Source organism: Pipra filicauda, unplaced genomic scaffold (genome assembly GCF_003945595.2).
Source record: "Pipra filicauda isolate LSUMZ 115617 unplaced genomic scaffold, ASM394559v2 scaffold58_size5111680_pilon, whole genome shotgun sequence".
NCBI lineage: Eukaryota > Metazoa > Chordata > Aves > Passeriformes > Pipridae > Pipra > Pipra filicauda.
In genome coordinates this window covers 2781294-2803332 of record NW_024104742.1, presented here as the reverse complement: position 1 = coordinate 2803332, position 22039 = coordinate 2781294, and the positions used below count along the sequence as shown (strand labels likewise).

The 22039-nt window shown below is 43.2% G+C and overlaps 1 protein-coding gene across 5 annotated transcripts in view; it reads right to left on the bottom strand.

Moving 5' to 3' along the window:
- Nucleotides 1-22039, bottom strand: part of GRIA3 (glutamate ionotropic receptor AMPA type subunit 3) — a 146281-nt gene that overhangs the window by 19279 nt on the left and 104963 nt on the right. For 3 of the 5 annotated variants that reach the window (XR_005565953.1, XR_003539858.2, XM_027716383.2), the window contains exons 12-14: nucleotides 15591-15789; nucleotides 848-1095; nucleotides 176-290 (exon numbers count right to left, since the gene is read on the bottom strand). Coding sequence is in view for 3 of the 5 variants with exons in the window: in XM_027716383.2 (XP_027572184.1) it covers nucleotides 176-290; nucleotides 848-1095; nucleotides 15591-15789 (562 nt within the window). In the remaining 2 variants the exon portion in view is untranslated. The remainder of the gene's footprint in view (nucleotides 1-175; nucleotides 291-847; nucleotides 1096-15590; nucleotides 15790-22039) is intronic. The other 2 variants (XM_027716382.2, XM_027716384.2) reach the window with 1 other exon arrangement.

The window sequence follows — 22039 nt, the reverse complement described above, 5'->3', positions numbered from 1 at the left end:
GAAAGAGCTACTGAGCAAGAAAATGGCTTTTTTTCTCCCCCATCACAATTAGTGAAATGGTTTTCATCTGCTTTCTTTTTTGGGGTTGGTTTTTTTTTTTTCTTGAGAAGCGAAATAACAGCCTTGCCGATTACTCTTTGCTAAGGTACCCGATTGTGGTGACATTGAGGCTGACCTTGGAGTCACCTCCCCCGCTGCCGCACTCTCCTTTGTCGTACCACCATTTGTTTTTCAATTTGTCCAAGAGGCCTTGCTCATTCAGTTTTAATACTGCCAGGTTAACAGCATTTCTTGAAACGATAAAACATAACTTGTAAGAAAAAATGCACAAATGCTTAGGAAATCGTAACGTATAAAAAAAGGAGCACAAGAGGACAAATTGGCTAAAATTTCACAGAACGTGGAGCTATCAAAATGTCTGTACAGCAAATACAGGGTTAAATATTGGAAGGTGGCATGGAGGATAACATTTGCTCAAAACTGAAGTGTGCGGGATGGGGAAATCGTCTTTGAGAAAAAAAGTAACAAGAACACCACATCATGCAGTTAACATTCGTCACATATGGCAGGTTAACTTGGCTTTTACCATTTAAATTGAAAAAGCCATTGAACTGTAAAATTAAAACAGCAACAAACAATCAGAAAGGACAACACGAAGAGAACACAAAAAATGGATGCATTAAATAAATGAAACCATAATTTACCGTCTTATTTAACTCCATGGAATATTGAAGATTTTAAACTTTAAAGTTACCTCAAAATCCACAAGAAAGAAAATGACAACACAATACATCAGGGTAGGTGGAATACTATAACAACATGGATATTGTTATATTATTCCACCCACCTTAATGCTGAGCCTTTGGGGGTTGCTACACCATAGCCCTTGGAATCCAGGTTGCCTCCAACTTTCATGGTGTCGCAGGGCTTGCGCTGCTCGATGTACTCGTTCATCGTCGACTCCAGCAGGAAGGCAAACTTCCCCTTGGACTTCCGCACCCTCGCCACCCCGTCCGCCGTCGTTTTGGTGAACACCGAAGGCTCGGCCGACTTCATGTACGACCACATTTTCTCGTAGACAGCTATTTTTGACCTCTGGGAGAGACAAAAGGAGGGAAATGAAGAGTCACGTTGGCAAGGGCACAAGGGCAAGGGCTCCTTGGGCTTAGCTGGCTTGGAGGTTTAATGAAACCCTGTAACTGATTAAGGCTAGCAAATAAAAAAAGTCAAGGTAGCTTGGAAAGAGACACATTGCCCAGTGAACAATGACAAAAACACAGAATGTCTGGGGAGGGGGAAACATATCTCAGACATCTATTCTACTAATCACCATGTAATTGGCAGCTTGGCAGTCGGAATGAGCAACGGTGTGTGCCTGTCCCAGAACTTGGCTCCTGTTCTGTGCTGGGTTTATCTGCCTGTGTGATGCTCTGCTACTGAACCAGAGGGAGGATGGGAAATCCCAGCTCATCTATATGGCCAACAGATGCAAAAGGAGCCTCTCCTCTTCACACAAATCCTCAGCATTGTTTTTTTTACACTAACTGCAGCTAGGGAGGACTGACATTTGCTTATTACAAGTTTTCAGCAAGGCAGGAGTCTGCTTTTCACAGTGCCAATGGCAGGTCTATGGTACAGGAGACCATGACATTCTAGTGGCTTCTAATAGTGGTGTTCACACAAGGAGTATAAATGCTAATTACAAAATCCTTTATGAGTCAATAGTCAAACTTCCAAGAGTTTTCACATTTACCTAAAAGATAGCAAACACAAGTATTAGTAATAAATTGAAAAAAATCTCTGCTTAAGTGCTTGCCTGTCATCTATATATATTTTTTCCTGCTTTCCTTGTCTTGAGAATGAGCCAATCCTAACAGCCTTTAGTTCAGCATACACGTTTTGTAAACCTGGAAATGTTGAGAAATGTGTTATTTCCCCTTCCCCCTCTTCCCCAGCAGTAACATTTAAACCACCCTCAGATCTCAAAGCCACCTCCAGACTCTTAAGTGTTCATATCCTCGACTACCAGTTAAACTTTCCTGTTTGGTCAACAGAAGGCAGTAATACTAACTGCATTTCTCTAAAGTCTAGAAATCCAAAGGATTTATATAAGGCTTTTGGTCTAAGCTGTGGGTATCTCGAATTTATGCCTCCTACTCCTTGCCAGTTCCCTGTCCACAGCTTTCCTCTCAGAACGGGAATGAGGCAGGCAGTAGGTGAATCTAGTTCAAATTTAGCAAACTTGTGGTGGAAGACTGCTAATGTCCATCAGCTTGATGATCAAGACATGTTTCCTCCTCATTCGGGACAATTTAATGCATTTTGAATAATGTAATGCTTAACAACCAGCCTCCAAACACTTCAGAGGGAGTAAGCCCTGCCTGTACTGCTCCTCAGATTAACATGCTCAGCTGGTGTTGCTACAACGGATGGAGAGGAGCACGGAGGGCAGGATTTTATTTTAATTATCCTTCCTGATGAGCTGAAAAACAACTGAAAATGCAAACCAATTAAAATCAGCCCAATCGACAACAGGAAATCAGAGAGACAATACAGCCCAGCTTGAAGAGGAGCTGGTTGGGTGGTGGGTGTGAAAAACAAGCAAGAGAGAGAGCATTTTCTGGCTAAAGAGGGGCTGTAGGGCTTTGTTTGTCCAGCACCAGGAGGAAGAGGGATATAAGTGGGGCCTGAAATGGTCCTTACACAGGTAAAAGAAGGAATCGGGATTTTCCTGACTTTCCCCTGCAACAGAAAACACTGAATACCCTGAGATAAGGATGGTGGTTCTGAAGCTGAAGGGGGGTGTGGCAGCTCAGCTCCTGGCCTGTGCCAGCCTCAGCAGGTGGGTTTGGAGAGGGGAGCTCTGAGCCCTGGCTGGCTGCAGGGCTGTGGGTCCTGCCCAAGGGGAGATGTCCCACTGGGGCTCTCAGACAGGCACCCATGGGCCGATGGCCAAACCAGGCTGTTGCCGCTCTGCGAGCACACTGGCCTGGATCTCCTGCTTTTCCAACCACCCCCTCAATGCATGTGGGCTGGCCAGGGCAGTGCACAGTGCCCAGGCACCCGCCAGAGGGGCTCTGGGGACCCCAGGGCTACCAGAAGTGCCAGGACGGGGTGGTTGTCACTGTCTCAGCAGCTGCCACCACCCTCGTGCCCTGTGGGCAGCACAGCCCCCGTGGCAGCGCTGTGCCCCTGAGCAGGCAGCAGTGCAGGCAGCACGGGCAGCCCACACCACAGCCCAAGGCACTGCCCACGGCCGGTCTGCCTGCTCTGCTTGTGCAGCTCCCTCAGGCAGAAAAGGAACATAAACAGCCTGGCTGGCCAACACATAGGCTGAGTGAGCAGTGGCAAACCTGGCGTGTCCCAGTTTCAAGGTTCTCTTCCTTATAACCTTCATCTTCTTCTAACATAAATAATACAAATGCACCTGCCCATTTATATTTGCAAATGGGCACCTAAGAAACAAAACAAAGGTATGAAACCTTTACTCTTATGAAAGCTTTACTCCTTCTCCTACCTCTCAGCAAGCTACAGCGGTGAGCCTTCCCAATTGTGCATGCACTACATATACTTTTGCTTGTTTTCTGTTTTCCTCTACAGAGCGTGCCTCTAATTACACAGATAAACCAGAATTTCTTTTCCTTTTAGTCTTCTGACTCACACCTGAATACCTGTCTGTAATAACTTCTTTCATACTCTTTCCAGCTGGCCAGACTAGCTGAAAGCAACAGCCAGTACATCTGTGCATTGTTTATAATCACAGTTATCCCATGAGTGCCAACAGCACACTCAGGGCTGCACATGGTCCAAACAAAGCACGTTCCCTGCTCCAAGGGCAAAGGGTGAATATCATCATTCATGCTTCAGAAAACCAAATTCCATGACTCAAAACCTGATCCCTTTTCAACTTCAACAAATAGCCTAAGCTTTAAAGTTTGCTGCCTTCATTTAACTCTTCTGGATGATGTGGTTAAAAATCAGTTCCCATTTCTATATGAACGTTGCCCACCTTTTCTTCTGCCAAGTGGGATTTTCACAGTATCTTGTTATTATCAAATAACCTAAATGAGAATAGCAATCTGATCTAGTAGAAGCAGACAAAAATGCAAGTGAGAAATGAACAGTATTGACTGGGAAAGGTTAAAATAAAATGCATCAGGCATGTGCTGGTTTTGGAGCAGAGAGTCCAGCTGGGGGGGTCTTGGTGAGGACCCACGGCTGTCCTGGGAGAGAGGACCAGGGAGGTGATGGGCTCTGGCCACTGAGTCCTGCTTGGTTAGTGCTGCTTTCTGCAGCCATTCACCTAAATTCATAATGAGGCCAAAATAATGACTTATGATGAGGCTTCTTGTAGAAAGGGACACTGCACACTCACTCAGCAGTGCTCAAGGGTATTTTCTGCCCCAGGAACCATATTTTACACCTGCTCAATGCCATGAAACAACTTGTTGACTAAAGCTGGTCAAAGATGCAACAAGATGAAATGAAAGATGATATTTTGAGTAAATATTTACATTTTCCCAATTTTCCAACTGCCTCAACAAAAACCAACTACCCTAAAAGATTTTCAGAAAAGGAAAATTTCTTTCCTTTCTAACTATAAAGCTGCAAATCCTTTGCTGAAAGAAGATTCTCACCCATCTGTCCTCCTCTGCAGACATTCACGCCACCCCTCCCAGTCCCCTCCAGGAGTCTGACACCCATAAGGGGGGCCAGACAGCAGAAGCAACCATAGGGAAAGGATTTACACTTCAAAATAAGGTAAAGTCTGACAGATCTGCACTGTTGTTACAGTTCAGCGTCAGTAAAACATTTTCTCTCTCATTAAAGTGTTACTTTTAAAGAGATACTTAGAAAAAAAAGCTTAAAAGCAAAGATTTAAACCAATTCAAAGCCCATAACTGCAGTAACTCCCTATGCTCTGCAATTCTTATTTCATTTCTTTGATATTGCTCTCCAGAAGTCCACCACACACATTTCCTTGGGATTTCAAGGGGATATTATTATCATTTTTTTCTTAAAAGCAACATTTTCAGCGTTTCATCTAGGCCCTGGGACACATTAAAGCGTCTTTTCATTATCACAGCCTTACTGCAGATATAAATAGAGCTGGCCTTTGCTTTGTCAATAGTGCTGCCTTTTTTTTTTCTTTATTTGAGATGTTTATGCAGAAATATGAGCCACCAACACCTCAGCCAAGGGTGCAGGCAGCTCCCTTCCATGTCAGCAGAGCCAGCAGCTCTCGTGCCGACGACTCACTTCACTTGGCCTGTTACTAATCGGTACCTAAATACACATTGCTTCTGGGTAGCAAAGCATTCGTTTGAAAAGAAGGTGCCAATTCAATCAGTCCACAATTTTAACACTGTCTTTCATTCTAATTCCCCCAGTTTTGATGTGTGCTTGGCTCCAGTAGTGAAATGAGAAATCAAACAACCCCACAGGGTGTGAGAGCATCCAAAAGTGTGGCCGGCCAGGGCTGGGTGCACCATACACACAGTGGGAAGGAGGCAGGTTTGCCTCTCAGTTGCAGTTATTTCTTCAACCTATCCAACCACCAAAAAACCCAGCACTGTGGCTCCAGCTGAATGAAACCAGATGCCTTGGTTCGCTTTGGCACATCCCAAATCACCTAGAGCTATACAGCAAAGCTCAGCACATGTTGGACAATTCCTTGACATTGGTTAAATTTAGCTCTAAAATACCTTTGTGGCTGAAGCCTCCTCCCACTGACCAAATTACCTTTCCCCTCTGCAGATATCTGCTTCTGCCAGAAGTGACACTGCGTCACCTCCTCCACTACCGAGCACCAGTGAATGTTATGTTTGAAGGAAACAGTATTTATCCTCTGCAGTTCAAAGTATGTTACAGGGATGTCCTTTGTCTATTTTAGAACATTTACCCCTCCTTGCCACCTTCTCCACAACCTGTAGGTCTTCAAAATGCCTGGCTCATGCACCCTGTTCAGATATTTTACTAAAATGACCAAAATGGTCCTTAATTTCTTATGGCAGGCACCACGAAAGGATTTCCCAGTAGTCAAGCTTAAATTTTTCTATTATAGGTGATGATTGCTGATCACCCAGCCATGATGATTTTTCACCCATTTTTCACCCAAATCAATTTTAGTTATAAAATCCATTTACATATTCTCCCTTTTATACTGTTTAAAATTTTAGATTGTACTGATGTTAGTTTTTTTACCTCTGCCTTCAAAACTAAGATGAGGTCTCTCCACTAATCCACTAGGCTGGGCTATGAGGAAGAACAGGAGAACGTTTTGTGCTGGGCAATATCAGTGTAAGAACAGAAGGGGCATACTAGAGATGTAGAAGACCTACAAGGAAGCCAGTTACAGATGCCTGGTGTCAGGGCTGGGTCCAGGCTACATAAACTTTAATATACCTTGGAGTAGGCCAACATACATGGAAATGCAGTAAATCCAACAGGGAAGTGCAGCAAAATAAAAAAGTGCACAGACCATCCTGACCATGGCACACACACCAAGGCAGGCAGAGACATCAATAAAGGACCTAAAGCAGCAGACTCCTCTGCTACACCAGTTCTATGACCATGTTATAGCTCTATAACAAGAGAAATTTATAGCCCTTAAATCAGACAGATGTTGCTGATACAAAACACAAAGGTCCATCCTAAAAAAAGTGCAGGTATTTAATCTGAATAATACAAGCTGCCTTTATATAGATGCACACCTCACCGGTATGAACTTGGGCACTTAAATGCGAACCTTAGCTTCATTATCATCACTCATTGCTTTCCTTCCACGTGTGCAATTAGCTCTTCTGCAGCAGCTAATGAATCCAGTAGCTTATGAACCATTAAAGAGCAAGTTACTAAACCAGAATGAAAAACTGCCAGAGACTGGCTTGGTACCACCGCTGCTGCCTGGCCTGGGCACCACTGAGATCCACTGGGTTTAGGCAGTTGCTTGCTCGAACTTCCTACATGGTAAATTCCAATGAAGTGCCTACCACTGTCGTGGTTGTTTTGGATAAGGCTTTGACTTCCACACCCCCTCAAGCCTGATGTCAAGTCACCCCTGGCACAGCTGGCTCTGGGAGGAGTGAGGGACGGTGGTGGGAGCCCCCAGCCCAATCCCAGCTCTGGAGCATGTGGGGTTGGCCTAATGATGCTACATTAGTAATAGGACCATGATAAATATTGTCAGTAAGGCCTGTCTGCCTGAGATTTCCAAGCTCTTTACTGAGAAGGTAAAAATAGGTCTCATGAGGGCCAGAGGGCACCATTAGTCCCCTTTCCCCAGTGTGGACATGAAAGCAGAGATGTCATTTACTGAAGGTCATAGGGCAGAGTCTAATAGATCAATGTCACAGCTTTTAGCCACAGATAACTTGTGATGCCAGCAATTTACTTACCTATATGGACAGAAAAATCAATCCCATCATTACATCAACCTCTTGCTTTTATTACATTCTCAGCAGAAGAAAGTAGGTCAGATGCCATGAGCATGCACAGGGCATTTCTCTTCTAGCAAGGCCAACCCCCCAAATCTACCAAACTCTACCCACTCTACTCAGTTTAAGAATTGTGGGATACCACAGAAAAGCAAGGTTCAAGCATGTGCATGTAAACTAGTCTGTGTGTTTGTAGGAACACACAAACCTTTAAGACCATATGCATAAGTGTAAAAGAAAAGATGACCTGGTGACTAATAGTATTTTGCAGCTTGTGATGGGAGATACTGTCACGTTGATTTGTTGCTCAGATAGTAACTTATGCTTTAGAAATGGTGTTTTCCTTTTCCAGTTGGGGCAAATGAAGCCCAGAGAGTGGAAGGATCAGGCCCACAAACCCCAGGGCTGAAGCATTTCTCTAGGAGCCTCTAAGATGCAGACAACCCCTGCATGGGGTGGAGGGATGGGGAATCCAGCAGGGAGCTGATGGAAGTGGTGATGGTGAGGAAGGAGGGTTCACGGCAGTGCTGCCCACCCAAACAGATGGGGAAGCAGCCTAGAAAAACCCCTCCAGGCTTCAGCATCACTTGTTTTTCCACACCTGACATACATAGTGGCCCGACTACAAAAGAAACTGTCTTATAAAAACAATACAATATTGTAGGAGTCTTTTGAGACTTTCTTCCTGTGTATCATAGTCCTTTAGAAAGTGTGACCTTTGGCAGCAGGCGGGTGATGAGCTGTAGCTGCTTTAACAGGCATCTTTTCTGGAGCGAGCTCCGCTCACACAAACAGACAAGCAGAGAGTCACTCTGGCTGCAACCAGACGTCGCTGACATGTCAGTAACAGTGTGAGCAGCAGAATGCAAATCAAGATTTTAAGATGTCCCTTCCTGGCGCAACACTGAACTTCAGACTATAGTCATCTCCTTGCTTTATTGCTGCCATCCACTCCTCCCCGCTGCAATGCTGATTGGGAAATTAAAATGAAAGTCTTTACCAGCGACAAGCTGCCTTTGTAAATCCTCCATGACTCACGGACACAGGGCTCGCCCCAAAGAAGCACTTCCAGGGGGGATGGATGATGGGCTGGGTGGCACACGCCAGGGATCCAGACGGCTGTGCTGGTAAGCCTGTCTCTGTCTGTCTGTCTGCCCGCCTGGGGAGCAGGAGCAGCACGCACTCGAGCTGGCTGCAGGGAGGGTTACGTCAGCCTTCAGGCTAAGGGGCATCATTCCAGCACTGACATATTCAGCAGAGTTGTCTTGTCTGGGTAACTGAGCAGCACACCAGCCCTGCTCTGGATTTGGCCCGTAATAAATTAACAGAGAACGGCATTTCCAGCACACGATCTGAACACTGTCAGGTCTAATGAGTTTTCAGCTCCAGACAGAAAAGGCCAATATACAGGCAATGATGGAGAAATCCCAGCAGACTGCAAGAGGGGATGTATTCATATTCACATCGTTAGAGTTTCTAAACCTTCATATATTTTCTAATTATGCAAAAGTAACAGTAGCAGTGCTGTGAGTAATTTATCAGCACCCATGTATTTTAAATGAATCCCTAATAAGCATGTACTAATGTGACACAGCAGCATTACGTAAAGTAGGAGAGACTTGAAAAACCAGGGTCCTCGTTGTCTTGAGCAATGTCATTACCATTATCATAGAGCTGCTCTCCAAAAAAGTAGAGCATTCAAACAGCAAGTGATTTTCCCCCCAGGCGCTTTCTGCTTCGCCTCTGTGGTGCAGACACAGTTACAGCGTTAACACACTGTGAGCTGCTGTGCCCAGCTTCCCACAGGCTGCAGCCCCCCTGTGCCCAGCTTCCCACAGGCTACAGCCCCCCTGTGCCCAGCTTCCCAAGGGCTGCAGCTCCACATACCACCTGGCCCCCAAGACCCAGCTTGTGACTGCTGGGCAGCACTGAGACAGAGGTGAACTGCAAAGCCAAAACCACAAACACAAGCAGAGCTGACAGACAAATGCCCTTTGTTATTGAAGATAATGGAGAGATCTATTCAAATATTTGTTATTAAGTGTTGACTGAAAGCTCTGCTAAATCCTAGCTTTCCTGCTGAAATTAGTAAAACAGTTCAGCCACTTTAACCCCAGCACCATTCAAACGCTTCCTTTCCAAGCAGTGGATGATGGATGAGCTGTTAATTTTAGTTCCCGTAAGGATACATTTTCCTCTCCAATCTATAGCCTTAAAGACATTAGATCACTTCATGGGAAACCATTTCTTTTGTAATTATGTCACATTTGATTTCCTGCTGCCTTTAAAACTGCCTGTTGGCCATGTGGCAGAAAGGAGGTTCAAGAGATTAAAAGAACCCCACAAGCAGACCATCTATCATCCATGCAATGGGGAGGCTGTGATCTCTCTGCACACATACATTCACCTTTTAATATTTCTGCACACTCCCACCTGTAAACAGGGAAGGGAGAGAGAATATATGGGTGAATAAAATTTTCACACCTGTGTTTAAAAACAGTTAAACCACAGTATTTATTCTGATTAATTGCTACCACATTGCCTATCAAAGATCTATACAACTCCTATTTGAAGCTATCACTTTTCTGTGATGTTCTGTTCTTTAAAGCCCATAAATACAATCACACTTCAATATTTTTGTCAGGAATTTGTTATGATGACTGTGTTGTTTTGCTCCATGTCAAGAACACAGAAGGCTTCAAACTGCTAATCATAGTTTTATCCAAAGGCAAAAGCACAGCATTTGTGTGAGTGCTGTACTAGAAACAAGTCCTTCATCTTCACTAGTAAAATAAATTTTGAAATTAAAAATCAAAGAGTTTAACTACAGATGAAATCCTTAGCACAGCACACACAGAGTTCATGATGGTGTTTTTAATAGGCTCTAATGATGATCTCAATATTGCTTGACTGCACAGAATGCATAAAAATCACACAGCAGCTATGGGTGTATAACCCAAGGCTTTTCCTTACCTAAACTGCTTGCTGGTGGAATTTATTTCAGTCTCATCTTCACACAACCTTATCATCAGAGGAAAGGAACGAGCTCTTTAACTTATAACGGAGTGTAACACACTGGTGCTTCTGAATGCATTATGGTCATAATTCCTCCCTCTCTCCTGACAGCTCTGGGACGGAGCTGTGCTCCTGCCTGGCTGCCCAAGCACAGCACTGGCCTTGTCCACCACAGTTTGCCCGTACTGAGTGCCCCAGAGGCACCTGGATGGGGAGTCTTCTCTGCACGAGCCAGGAGGGACCCACTGGTGCCACCACAGCCCCACGTTACACAGCCCGACACACATCAGTGCTGAACAGGAGGGGAGGTCTGAGTTACCCCAAAAGCTTTTAGTGGAAGTTATTTCAAAATCTTTTTGATGGGTTTAAAGAATATTTTCTTTTAATTTCCAAGGAATTTGGAGGCAATGTGTTCATTTGTTCTTTCACTGTTTTTTTTCAGATTAATTTTCATTTTCAGCTTCGGTGCCTATCTGTCTGCTGTTTTTTTCTTTGCTTTTGAATAAATTGTTTTCTGTGTCGGCTTAAGTTTTACCAGCTAAAGAACTTGTACTTAAATTTCTTTTCAAGAAATACCTCACCAGTTCCCTTACCATATTTACATGCTTTTTCTGGTAGCTATTCCCACGTCAAAGCACCTTTCCTCAGCATGGGCAACCACAAATGCAAAGCCTCTTGCCAGAGCATCTTGTGCTTTTCTACCTGCTCCTGCTAAACTATTCTGACTTGATGAAACCAAGAAGAGACAAAAACAGGGAATATCTTAGGGGGCCATCCTTAACATGACTTCCTGTGTCTTAAAACCTGTAGTTTTAAAGTCCAGAAAGGCCTCACATCTGAATGTGGTTTGGAAAGAACCACTTTTTGAAGAAACTGATGAACCAACTGTAAGAGCAGAAACCATCATGCCCAGAGGGTCTTTGGCCTTTCTACTGAAATTCCTAACAGGCCTGGCAACTAATGACATTTCCAGGAGAAAAAAATTAGGAACTGACTTCAGGGCAGTAAGTCCTTTCACCCGAGGCATGGGAGAGCCACTGGATAGCTGAGTTGTTTGGTTGGAGACATCCTTAAACTATTGCTGAGAAATATACAAATAAAAAAATTCTACAATAAAACAACATTCCTTTGAGACCTTCTTTTTCCTTAGTTTTAGTTAATGGTGATTAACTACATTGGTAATGGTGTGATATGAGCCACCTGCAATTGCCCACAAAAGGAAGAAGATCTTGCTACATGTTACCTGCCTCACCGTTTCCTGTAGAGCCTGATCACACCAGATAAATTTTGAGGGCACCTTCTGAAATTTCAGGTTCTCAGTGAAGTGTACCAGCAGGTCAGCTGTGTTTGTCAATGATCAAACACACACTTGGCAAGTTATTTTGCAGAAGTCTCTCACCACTCATATCTGTTATCAATTAAGCCACCACAAATTCAGGGGTAATTTAGATTTCTAAATGTCTACAAACTCGTTCTACTTCTACTGAAGTTCAAATACAGCCAAGTTTATACAAGAATTACTAATTGGTTGTAAAGGTCATGCCTTTTGAATATATGCATATTGGAGGTGAAACCTATTAGACTGTGGTATTATACTTAGGCTCAGTGCTGCATTTAGATTAAATAGTGTTATATTGATTTGATAAGCTGCTCAGATATGCTGAAACTTTAATTGAATGTATTAGAAGATAATTCTAACAGATACACCCTTAAAAGCAGTAGTTTAGTGATTTGAAACTGCTTTTTTGTACAGGCCTCCACCAGTGCTCAAGAAAGAGAAAGAGGTATTTTGGCATTGTTAATGTGGGACTGTGTGTTAATAAATAACTAAGGAGAGGTTCTTTCTTTTCCTTTTCAATATGGATGAGTGCCCTTTAAAAGCCAAAAGGGAATTGATGTAATCTATTGATTGCCATTTAAATGCCTTTATAAGCTAATTAGTGCAAAATGTAAAATGTTTCTGAGCAGAAACAAGCAACAACCATGAAAACACAGGAAGGTTCCTTTGATTCTTAGATACACCGGGAGGACAAATTCCCTTACACAGAGAGTCACCAACAAGTGAGAAGTGTGAACAGTGTCTGCTGTGAAGCTGTTACAACAAACCAGCTGTGGTTGGACTGTGAGAGCGCTGTCAGGCCGACAGCAGTCCCTGGGCTTGCCTGGAACAGCCATGGTGTATCCAGCTGAACCCACATGGCTGGGACAGCGTCTCCCCGGGAGACATTGCGATGCTCAGGGAAACCGCCAGGACTGTAAAATAGGTCACTGGCTGGAGTCTGCCCAGGCCTGAAGTGGCTGAAAGTCATTACCATCTGTTCATCTGAATTGAGGGGCTGGTATCGCTCCAGTTTCAGGTATTCACAGGTATTCACACTGTAAAGGAGACCTTCAAAAATGATCCTATCTGGAAATGGGGTTGGCAGAAGGGAGCCATGGCCTGAAGGCTCTGAAGGAGCTCCTTCTAAGCACATGCAGACGACACGGTGGGGATCTGAAGCTCCCTCTACAATGCATGAGGAAGCAATTTTTCCTTTCTGTTGGCACCTTTCTCTTGCCAACAGTAACCGTTAAGATCAATATCTGACTAATATCTTTGAGAAACATTTTAGCCTTACAGCTCTATGAAGAGATAGTTACTGTTCTTGCTGCATCTACACATGTGCTGACCGTCTGCTCACAGCCAGGTAACTTCCCCCATCTCTAGGGAAGATTTACCTACACATGCCACAGCCAGAGTGTGTAGATAAGCATGGGCAACTGGTGGAAACAAGGATTGCACTAATTTCCTCATGCACCTTTCCCTCAGTTAAAACTTCCTTTCTTACTGGGCACCTGATCCTGAACCACTCAGCCAACTGCTGCTTAAATTGGTTAAATGCTGGGGGAGAATGGGTGAGAGAGGATATTCCCCTTACACAGGGCATAAACATCACCCTGTACCCAGGAAAACCCATGGCTTTTCTGACTCAGAGTACCATCACTCCCACTGATGTTCCAGAAACAGTGAAAAAAGATCTGCCAAGGGAGAACAAATCCCCTAAAACACAGAGAGGTGCAGTCTGTGCTGTAGGACCTCAGAAACCCAGAGTCCTCTAGGACTTATTTCAAGTTTCAGCCACCATTACCCTCTCATTAAGTAACTAATAAAGACTGTACAATTTAGTATTTATGTGAACATACACATTTAACCTAAGGCAAAGCTTTTGCCCTTTTCAAATCAACTGAAGAAGACTCTAATTACAACACTTTCATGGCTGCATCACCCTATTCAAATTAATTACTCTGCAAAAGTTAATACAACTGAAATTATGTTGTGTGCCTTGAGAATGCTGAAGAGAGAGAAGCACCACTTAGGGCCCATTCTTCTTCCCACTTGGCCCATCCAGCCTCACTCCACACTACCAGGGCTCTGCTTTCCTCCATCCCCATCCGACTCCTCTCCTGGCCAGATGGAGCTGACAGCTCCTGACAGATCAGCCTCATTTACAGCCCTGCTTTCCCCAGCACCAGGAGAGAGTCACAGCTCATCTCAAGACTATCAACAGCACAACAAAGTACTCATACATTTACCAGACTTTGTATCCTTTCACACAAAACACTCACTCCTTTGATCTCTTCACGAGAAGGGATTTCCTTGTTGTGTCAAACTATTAAGGAAATGAAAAAACACCCCTATACAAGCCCTCCTTTTGTATTAACAGTAACATGATATTCAAAAGAAGATATTTTTCCCTCTAAGAACAGTATAGTGACTATAAACAGAACCAATATTTCTAATCAAGTTGTACTACCTCTTCTGACAGGTCCACTCAACTAATTTTTGCTGTGCAGATAATACTGCCTCAGGCTGATAATTAAATGGAACAAAACTTTTTATACGTTAATGTCACCCTTACAAGGTCAGTGTTTACCTCACAGGATTTTAACACAAACAGAAGCCTTTGTAATGTACCAGCTACAACAGTTAATTAAGAACTACTGAGTATCCATCTGAATGTAAAGACATTACATGTAGGTAAGGCAGCGTACAAAAGCTTCATAAAATACCTTTGCATTCACTCTCATCTTTACATTAGATGTACATACATGTATGTGTTGTCATGTATTGAAATATTAAATAAATCCAAGGAGCCCTCAGGATTTATTCAAGGAGCCCTCGGTATTTCATCAGCCTACAGCAGCAAGGGTTTTTTGTCTGCCTCCTCCCTCCCCCCTGCACCTGGCCAGCATGCGTGACAGGCAGTAATTAGTCTTGCAGCACTGACCACTTTTCTATACAAAAAAAAGTTGGTTTGAATGGCACCTGATTGGCACCACTGAGAGAGAACCCTGAAAGGGCCGAGCATTTCAGTTTGCCCTTGGAAGGCCAGAAATAAGAGCTTTTCAGGACAACGTTTTCAGAGACATAAAAGTGGCCTGAGGTCATATTTAGAGTTCTTAATGCCCCTCACCAAACTCTCTGCAGTTCAGCTTGTGGCTTGGCGAGAGGAGAGAGAAAGGATCGTAAATAAAAGTGTGCACCCCCTGTACCCCCAAATGTTGCAAACCCAGCATTTCTCTAACCAAGGTGAATACACCCCAGTGTTCTGGGGTACAGAAGTTTTACCTCTGACTGCCTGACAGGGCCACAGCCAGACACTGGTGAGCGAGCAAGACACAGAAACAACAATGGCAGCAATCAGTGCACCAACAGAAATGAGCAGCAACACGTCTCCCATCCCCCTTTCGTTCTGGCAAGTGAGCACCGATGTCGGATGGCATTACCGGCTGCCAGCTGGGCACGCAGAGCAAGTAGGTCAAGAGCATCACTCCCCACAAAGAGTTTTCTCTGCTAAATATTGTGCTAACGACTGCATTATTGCTCATCAGACCAAGGTTCTGGAACTGGTGTTACAAAACCTTTCGCATGATATGCAGAGGTCAGATTTCCATCTTGGTATGTTTCAGGTTGAGCAAAACCACTCATTTTCGATAAAATGCATTTTGATATTAAAATCTGCACTCAGGCCTGTCCTGATTGCACAAAGCAGCTTTCACCAGAACAGCTATTACAGCTGGGTAAAACCAAACAACTGAAACCCATAAGTTAGGCATTTACAGTTCAGAAAAACTCTAGTGGAGATTGAACAGACTTACTCTAAAGAATTCTTTGGTTGAACCTGAATCCAAAGTGCCATAGGCTATTTCGGTTTGTTTAGCCAGGTCCTCTGCGCTCTCTATGGGTGAAACCATCCTTTCCACCGTAAGGAAGGCAGCGAGATTAGCAGTGTAGGAAGAGATAATGATGAGAGTGAAGAACCACCAGACTCCTCCGACAATTCGCCCTGAGAGAGATCTATGGAAAAACACACATGATCAAATTGCTTTGAAGACATTCCTTGACTTTTTTCTTCTTCACTGAAGAGAAATTCACATGCACAACCCTTTTGTCCAGATCCTCCAGGTATCTGTGAACAGGTGGACTGTGAGCCAGCTCCTAAGAGCCTTCATCAGGGAGAAAACTCGAGCGCATCTGGTCTTATCTAGTGAAAATCCCTTTGCCTTTCAGTGAAAACAAGGACAGTCAATTAAGAAATACTTCATTTGAGGCTTGGAGAGGAACAAGCTCTCCTGACTTCCACAAATACTTTGCTGGAGAAGGCTTTTGTCACAAGACCTCTGTCTTTTCCATGTGCCCATCTTTCCCTGCGCTGGACTTGCCTGCTGTGATATGCTGTTATTGTCTCTCTTTGGGGGCTGCCCAGCTTGGAGTACACAAATGCACTTTTTACTGCATCAACTCCCAAAATGTAAGATACAGTAAACTGCAAAAAGGAATTTGAGCAAACATGCAAAGGAATACACCAAAAAATGATGCAGTATCCTTCTCTCATCACAACTGAGCAGGAATTACAGACTGAATCTGCATATGGAAGTGAGGAGAGAGGCTGGTTTGGTTTATGTTTTATGTTAATTAAAATTCGCATGTTGCACTGTTCCAAGTCAAGCATATTCTTGATTTATAACCACCAGAGCAATGGAGAAGGAAATAGAAAAAAAATTAACTGTGTTTTGGTTTTGTTGAGGTTTTTTAAAGGGATCCAATAAGGATTAAAAAAAAAGCCTATCTGCAAACATATAATCACAAAATGCCTAATGGTCAGGAGGTCTAGATCCTGTCAGTAAGAGCTCTTGATGCTTTACAGCAATTGAACATCAGGCTCAAAGTATTTGTTCTGGGCTGAAGGATGCCAGTGCCATGTCACTCAGCCGAGTGGGGAATGTCACTGCCACAAACAGTGCTTGTCCTTCAAACAGCATGTTGACCAAGAATCATTTCAGGTGCTGACACAAAGCTATTTCATATATTTTCCCTTAGCTCTGCTACGTGGAGAAATAATCCCAGACACATCGGTGGAACCTGGGTGGTGTAGTCCTCAGTTCGTGTGAAGAGAAGTAAAAAGCAAGAAAACTCTTACCTGATTATTTGTTTCCTTCAAACCCCTCAGTGCCATCCCCAGACAGTGGGTACAAGTTGTCCTACCAACAGATGGAGGTAGGCAAAAAGCAAAAGTCTCGTGACGTGCCCCCACCCCACCCACATAGTGGGGTTTTGCTGGTAAACTGCCCAGTCTTGGCCAGAGCCTGAGATTGCCTGAGCCATTAAAAAAAAGCCATTAAATTATTAAGAAATAAAAGAAAGAAAAAAAATTATCCATCCAACATTAAAGAACATAACAAACTAAAAAAATTGCCAACACAATAAAACCAGAGAAATCAATCTGGAATAGGTGAGAGGAATGTGGAGAAGAAACACAGAGGTGAAGCTCTACTGTTCTCCACTCTCCTCTGCCCAACGAGCTGAAGCAGAAGCTCCTACCAAGAGGGCAGATGCAGGCTGGTTCCTCAGGGCAGGCACACATCAACTGGATCACCCAGAATCAGAGGAGGCTTCCCTGCCTGTCTTAAAGGCCCCCAAGAGGATAAAAGGCTTCCAAGTTTCAGCTTGGGCTGTACAGCTGCTGTGCTCACTAACAGAAGGCTACTGAGTGGCTGCAAAGGGAATCTGAAGAAATATAAATACAGAATTATGCATGAAGTCGTGGAATCTCTCCACCTCTCCCTACACACTGAATTGGCCTCTTACATGGGCTAACACAATTTTAGCCAACTACAAAGCAGAGCCTGCTGAACTCGCCATGTAAAGCTTCCTTTGGAGCCAAGGGACAGAAAGAGAGGAGACAGACATACTTAGAAAGAGATTTATCTCATTTGCTGTAGTGTAGGATAAATCTAAAGTCATCTGTCTCATGACTTTGGAGGGAACCAAGATGCCTCACCAAAAATCAGTCCATTGCTTTCAGCTGGCTACATCAGGTGAAACTCATCTTACTTTTGCTCCTTCCTTCACTACATACTTTCTGTCTTCAGAGAAGATCTGGAGTTGAACTTCTCCATGCATGAGTTAGACAATTTCAGAGCCAGACTGAGCAGAGGTTTTGGGTAGCAGGTACAGCAGATGAAACATCCACTTGCCTACAGCAGAACTAGCTCTATCTGGAGTTTCCAGGTTCTCTTGGCCCTGTTGCTTTAAGGTAGGCCTTGAAAAAGGAAGATGAAAAAAAGACTTGCCAGAGTGTTTTGATAAATTCAGTAGAAGCATTGGGAATAAAATAGTATGTGTTCATTCTTCTTGTTGTTTCCCATAGGAAATTTCTTACTTGCATTGGCAGCTGCCCCTTCTGTTAGCAGGACAGATGGGCTGCTGGGATGGAGATGTGCAGAAGACAAGCATTTTCCAAACCAGTGAAACATCAAGCTCACACTGCTGCAACAATAAAAACTCTGTGCTGGGCTGCATGCTCAGACAGCATCCAACACACCAAGAAAGGTAAAAATATCTCACCCCAGAGATCTTGCAACCTGCATGAACCAAATGAGACAGATGCAGGACAAAAACTGAGACCAGCTGAGAGGCAGGGGAAGGGGGGCATGGGGGGATCCCTTGATGAAGAAGGCACTTCCTCAGGGGTCCTGTATGCAAGAGAGGGGTCTTGCTAGAAGGGGACCAGAGCTGTTTTCAGAAGAGTTGGTCACTTGAAAGAAAACTGGATGACACTGAAGTTGTTTCTCCCAGAGTCTTCCCATGAGCACAGGAAGGAAGATTAAACAGCGGCTACTACGAAGTTGGGCTGACATGGCTGTCACTGGTGGGAGCACAGGATGGGGCAAAAGAAAAATTAAATAAACCACAAAGCTGACACTGAAGGAAAGACAGACGGATAGACAGACAGACAGAATTGAAGAACAAGGACGTGGACAAGCATGGCCTGGCAGCCTCCTTGCCCAAAGGACCCCAGTTCCCCCCAGGCCATCTGCTGATACGAAGACTCCTTATACCCACTGCAGGGGCTGGTGTGGAGGGATGCAGGAGAAAAAGGGTTAGTACATGAACACCAGGCTGGTAATCAGAGAATAACCATATGGTTTGTACTGTGACCCATAGAAATGTTTGTCCACTACTCAGATAATTACAGAAAAATCAATCACAGCTTTTAATACCAGCACCACATTTTCTGACAAAGACACACCTGTTCACATGTGTAGTGTTGTAATTTAAAACCAAAACAACTAATGCTTTATCCCAACATGTAGTTTTCCCAATCCCCTCAATAATTAGATACTTTGTCTGACATTATTTTAAAGTGAATTAGAGTGCTAACAAATGAGAGGAGCAACACAGACCTGGAATAACACAATTATAACTCAATAGTCAAAACAGAGTCAGACGGTGTTTTCAAAAGCAAGGAAGAGTGCATACCTTGAGAGGAAATTTAAAAGGAAGCATGGAGTCAAATGAGAGCAAATTAGTAACGAGAGAAAAAAACAAAATAAATATTCAAATTCACATTCAGTTTCCAGGAGAATAATACATTCAAAAAAACCCTCATTTATCAAGATAGTTTGAATTTTGTTTCTGCTCATGGCCATAAAACATATTTGATTTCCTATAGTACACAGAAATAATAAGCTTCTCACAACTACTCAATTTTTAATTGGGCTCTTTGGATCGACACAAGGTGGTTGCTGTACTGACAAATAACCCTGAACAACTTTGGTGCAAACTCTCCTGGCCTAGAAGCCCTTGATATTCTGAGCACGTCACCTGAGAGCCCAGTCCCTCACTTGCTCACCCAGCCAGCCCTCGCCTCAGCTACAGGGACACAACACACTCAACAACAGCATCTGAAGCACTGGCTTGAGATGCTTCCATCATAGGAATGGCAGTGGGAGTTTCAGAAATCTCTAGTTACCTGGCTCTCATTGCTACTGTGAAAGTCCCACAAAGTCATTCCCATGGCCTTTAATAGGAGTCTCTCGAGTCTCCTGCTGTTAAAACAGGGACCTAGAAATACACCCTTGAAATGACCAACCTCTTGAGGTAGTTTGTAATGAACCCCCTGTCTTTTTCCATCGGCAATTAGTTAATCTAGCCTCTTTGAATAAAGAGCAAAATGAAAATACATGCTCACATAGAGATTTCAAAGATACATTCGCTCAAAACAGTGTTACAAATTTGACTGTGTCTTTTCCCGATTCCATTTGCTGTACACATCTCACATAAAAGCAAGTTTAATAATCTACTTTTGATCCATCAAAAGTGAATTTTCAATGCTTTAGCTCACTATGCAGAAAACACAGCAGCCTTTGATAGCAGAACAAAACTGCTGAAATAAGTGTTGATTCCATCAAGGGATGCACTAACCCCCACCCCTTGGCTGCTCTCTGATTCTGTTTAGACGACTCCTATTAAATATAGAGAGGAGAGTATAGGGATATATCCTCTGGAATATCCACACAGCATACTCACCGAGGATAGATCTAACTAGTCATTAGATGTCACAGCTGTTCCACACAAAGGCAGCTGAAAGAGCCTTTATCAGCAAGTACAAAAGTGATCTCTCCAGACTGCTTGTCGGCATCTCTCTACAAGTGCTGTATGCTCTCATATAAGAAATTTATTCAGACAAAACTCACAATGGAAGAATGAAGCCCCTTTTAATGGCAATAAAATAGTATGAAACATTCATATAGTCAATGTACTGTGAATGGCATAACCTTACAAAGATATGGATTAAGAATGGAATACTTGGGAATAGTCCCTTCTACGGAAAAGAAATTTGACATTTTAATCAACTTAAATCAACATATAGGTCAAAGAAACAGTGTTTCTGGAATTTAAACCCAAGTATTAAATTTGTCTTTCTTTTCAGTAACAATGCATGTAACTGCCTGGAATGTTATCATAGAAGATAACAAAAGAACTGGACAATGCTTTCAAACAAGGGTTATATATTAATACTGAGCTAATAGCTTCTGACGGACAGTTAAAATAAATAGGTATACTGCTGCCTCTTTTCTTTATTGTAGGTATATCCAAGGCACTTATCATGGTATTATTAAGAAAAACCAGACTATGTTCCTCTTGTTATATAAGGGAAATGGCTGAACATACCAAAGAGTCACATGAGAGCTTAACAAAAATCCTATGCACTTCTATTTAACTGTCAATAACCAGACCTAGTGGAAACAGTGCAATGCCTGCAGCTTTCCATGTGATGTCCCAGTGCTTATTTCCCGGTCCTTTATGTTGGGCACACACATGGTCAACAGCAATTTAAATGTTATCACTGCTCATCCCCTTCCACAGCAAGCAGCTAGGCAAAGTTTCAGTGCAGGATTTAGGCATAAAGCAGAAACAGGGAGCGTGAACAGGAGGAACAGACTGACAGCTGTAACCACACAGGGAGGCAGCACACCCAGGCACAGGGAACCGGGAGAACTGACACGTGGTCACAGCCAGGGCAAAATGTGTGTGTGTTACAGAGGGTACACACGGATTCCTCGGTAAGAATGAAATACAATTGCTGCTGTCAAGACTTTTAAAATGTGGGCGTGACTTGCATCAAATATCACCAGGCACGCATCAGTAACTACCAAAGTCCTGGATCTCACTGCCATCAGAAGGACATTTGAATATGCAACGACTGTGAATTTATAGGATCATTGTTACACTATAACAGGTAAAATCATGATCTTTCCCATGAAACTTCATAGTCACTTGTTTCATGGGGGCTACTCAAGAACCCCACTGCTATATGGACCAGGAAAACCTGGCAACTTTTCAGTGATTCGGGTATTGAAAAAAGGTAATAAACGTGGAGATTAAAAAGGTGCATTTCAAATGCCAGTGCTTAGAAAAGATCTGCCTCTCTTCTTCTAAATAGCAACCTTGTTAAATAGAAAAAACTGCATCCTGTTTGTACTAAGCAGGTATTTGGAATAATTAAAATAGCTGTAAACTGATTATTAGATTATTGTCATACAAAATGTAATTAGTGCTCCATCACTAAGAAACTAGATAATTTTACTGCTTATCACAAGCATATCACTAAAGCATTTTACCAGTGTAAATGCAGAAACATGCTATATGTTATTCAAAAAACATCTGTGGAACGCACTGTTCAATCAGAGGGAACTTCACTATTCTCAGGTGGTTTTTAAAATACTTCTTTAAAACAGAAATTAAGTCTGCAATACTTAAT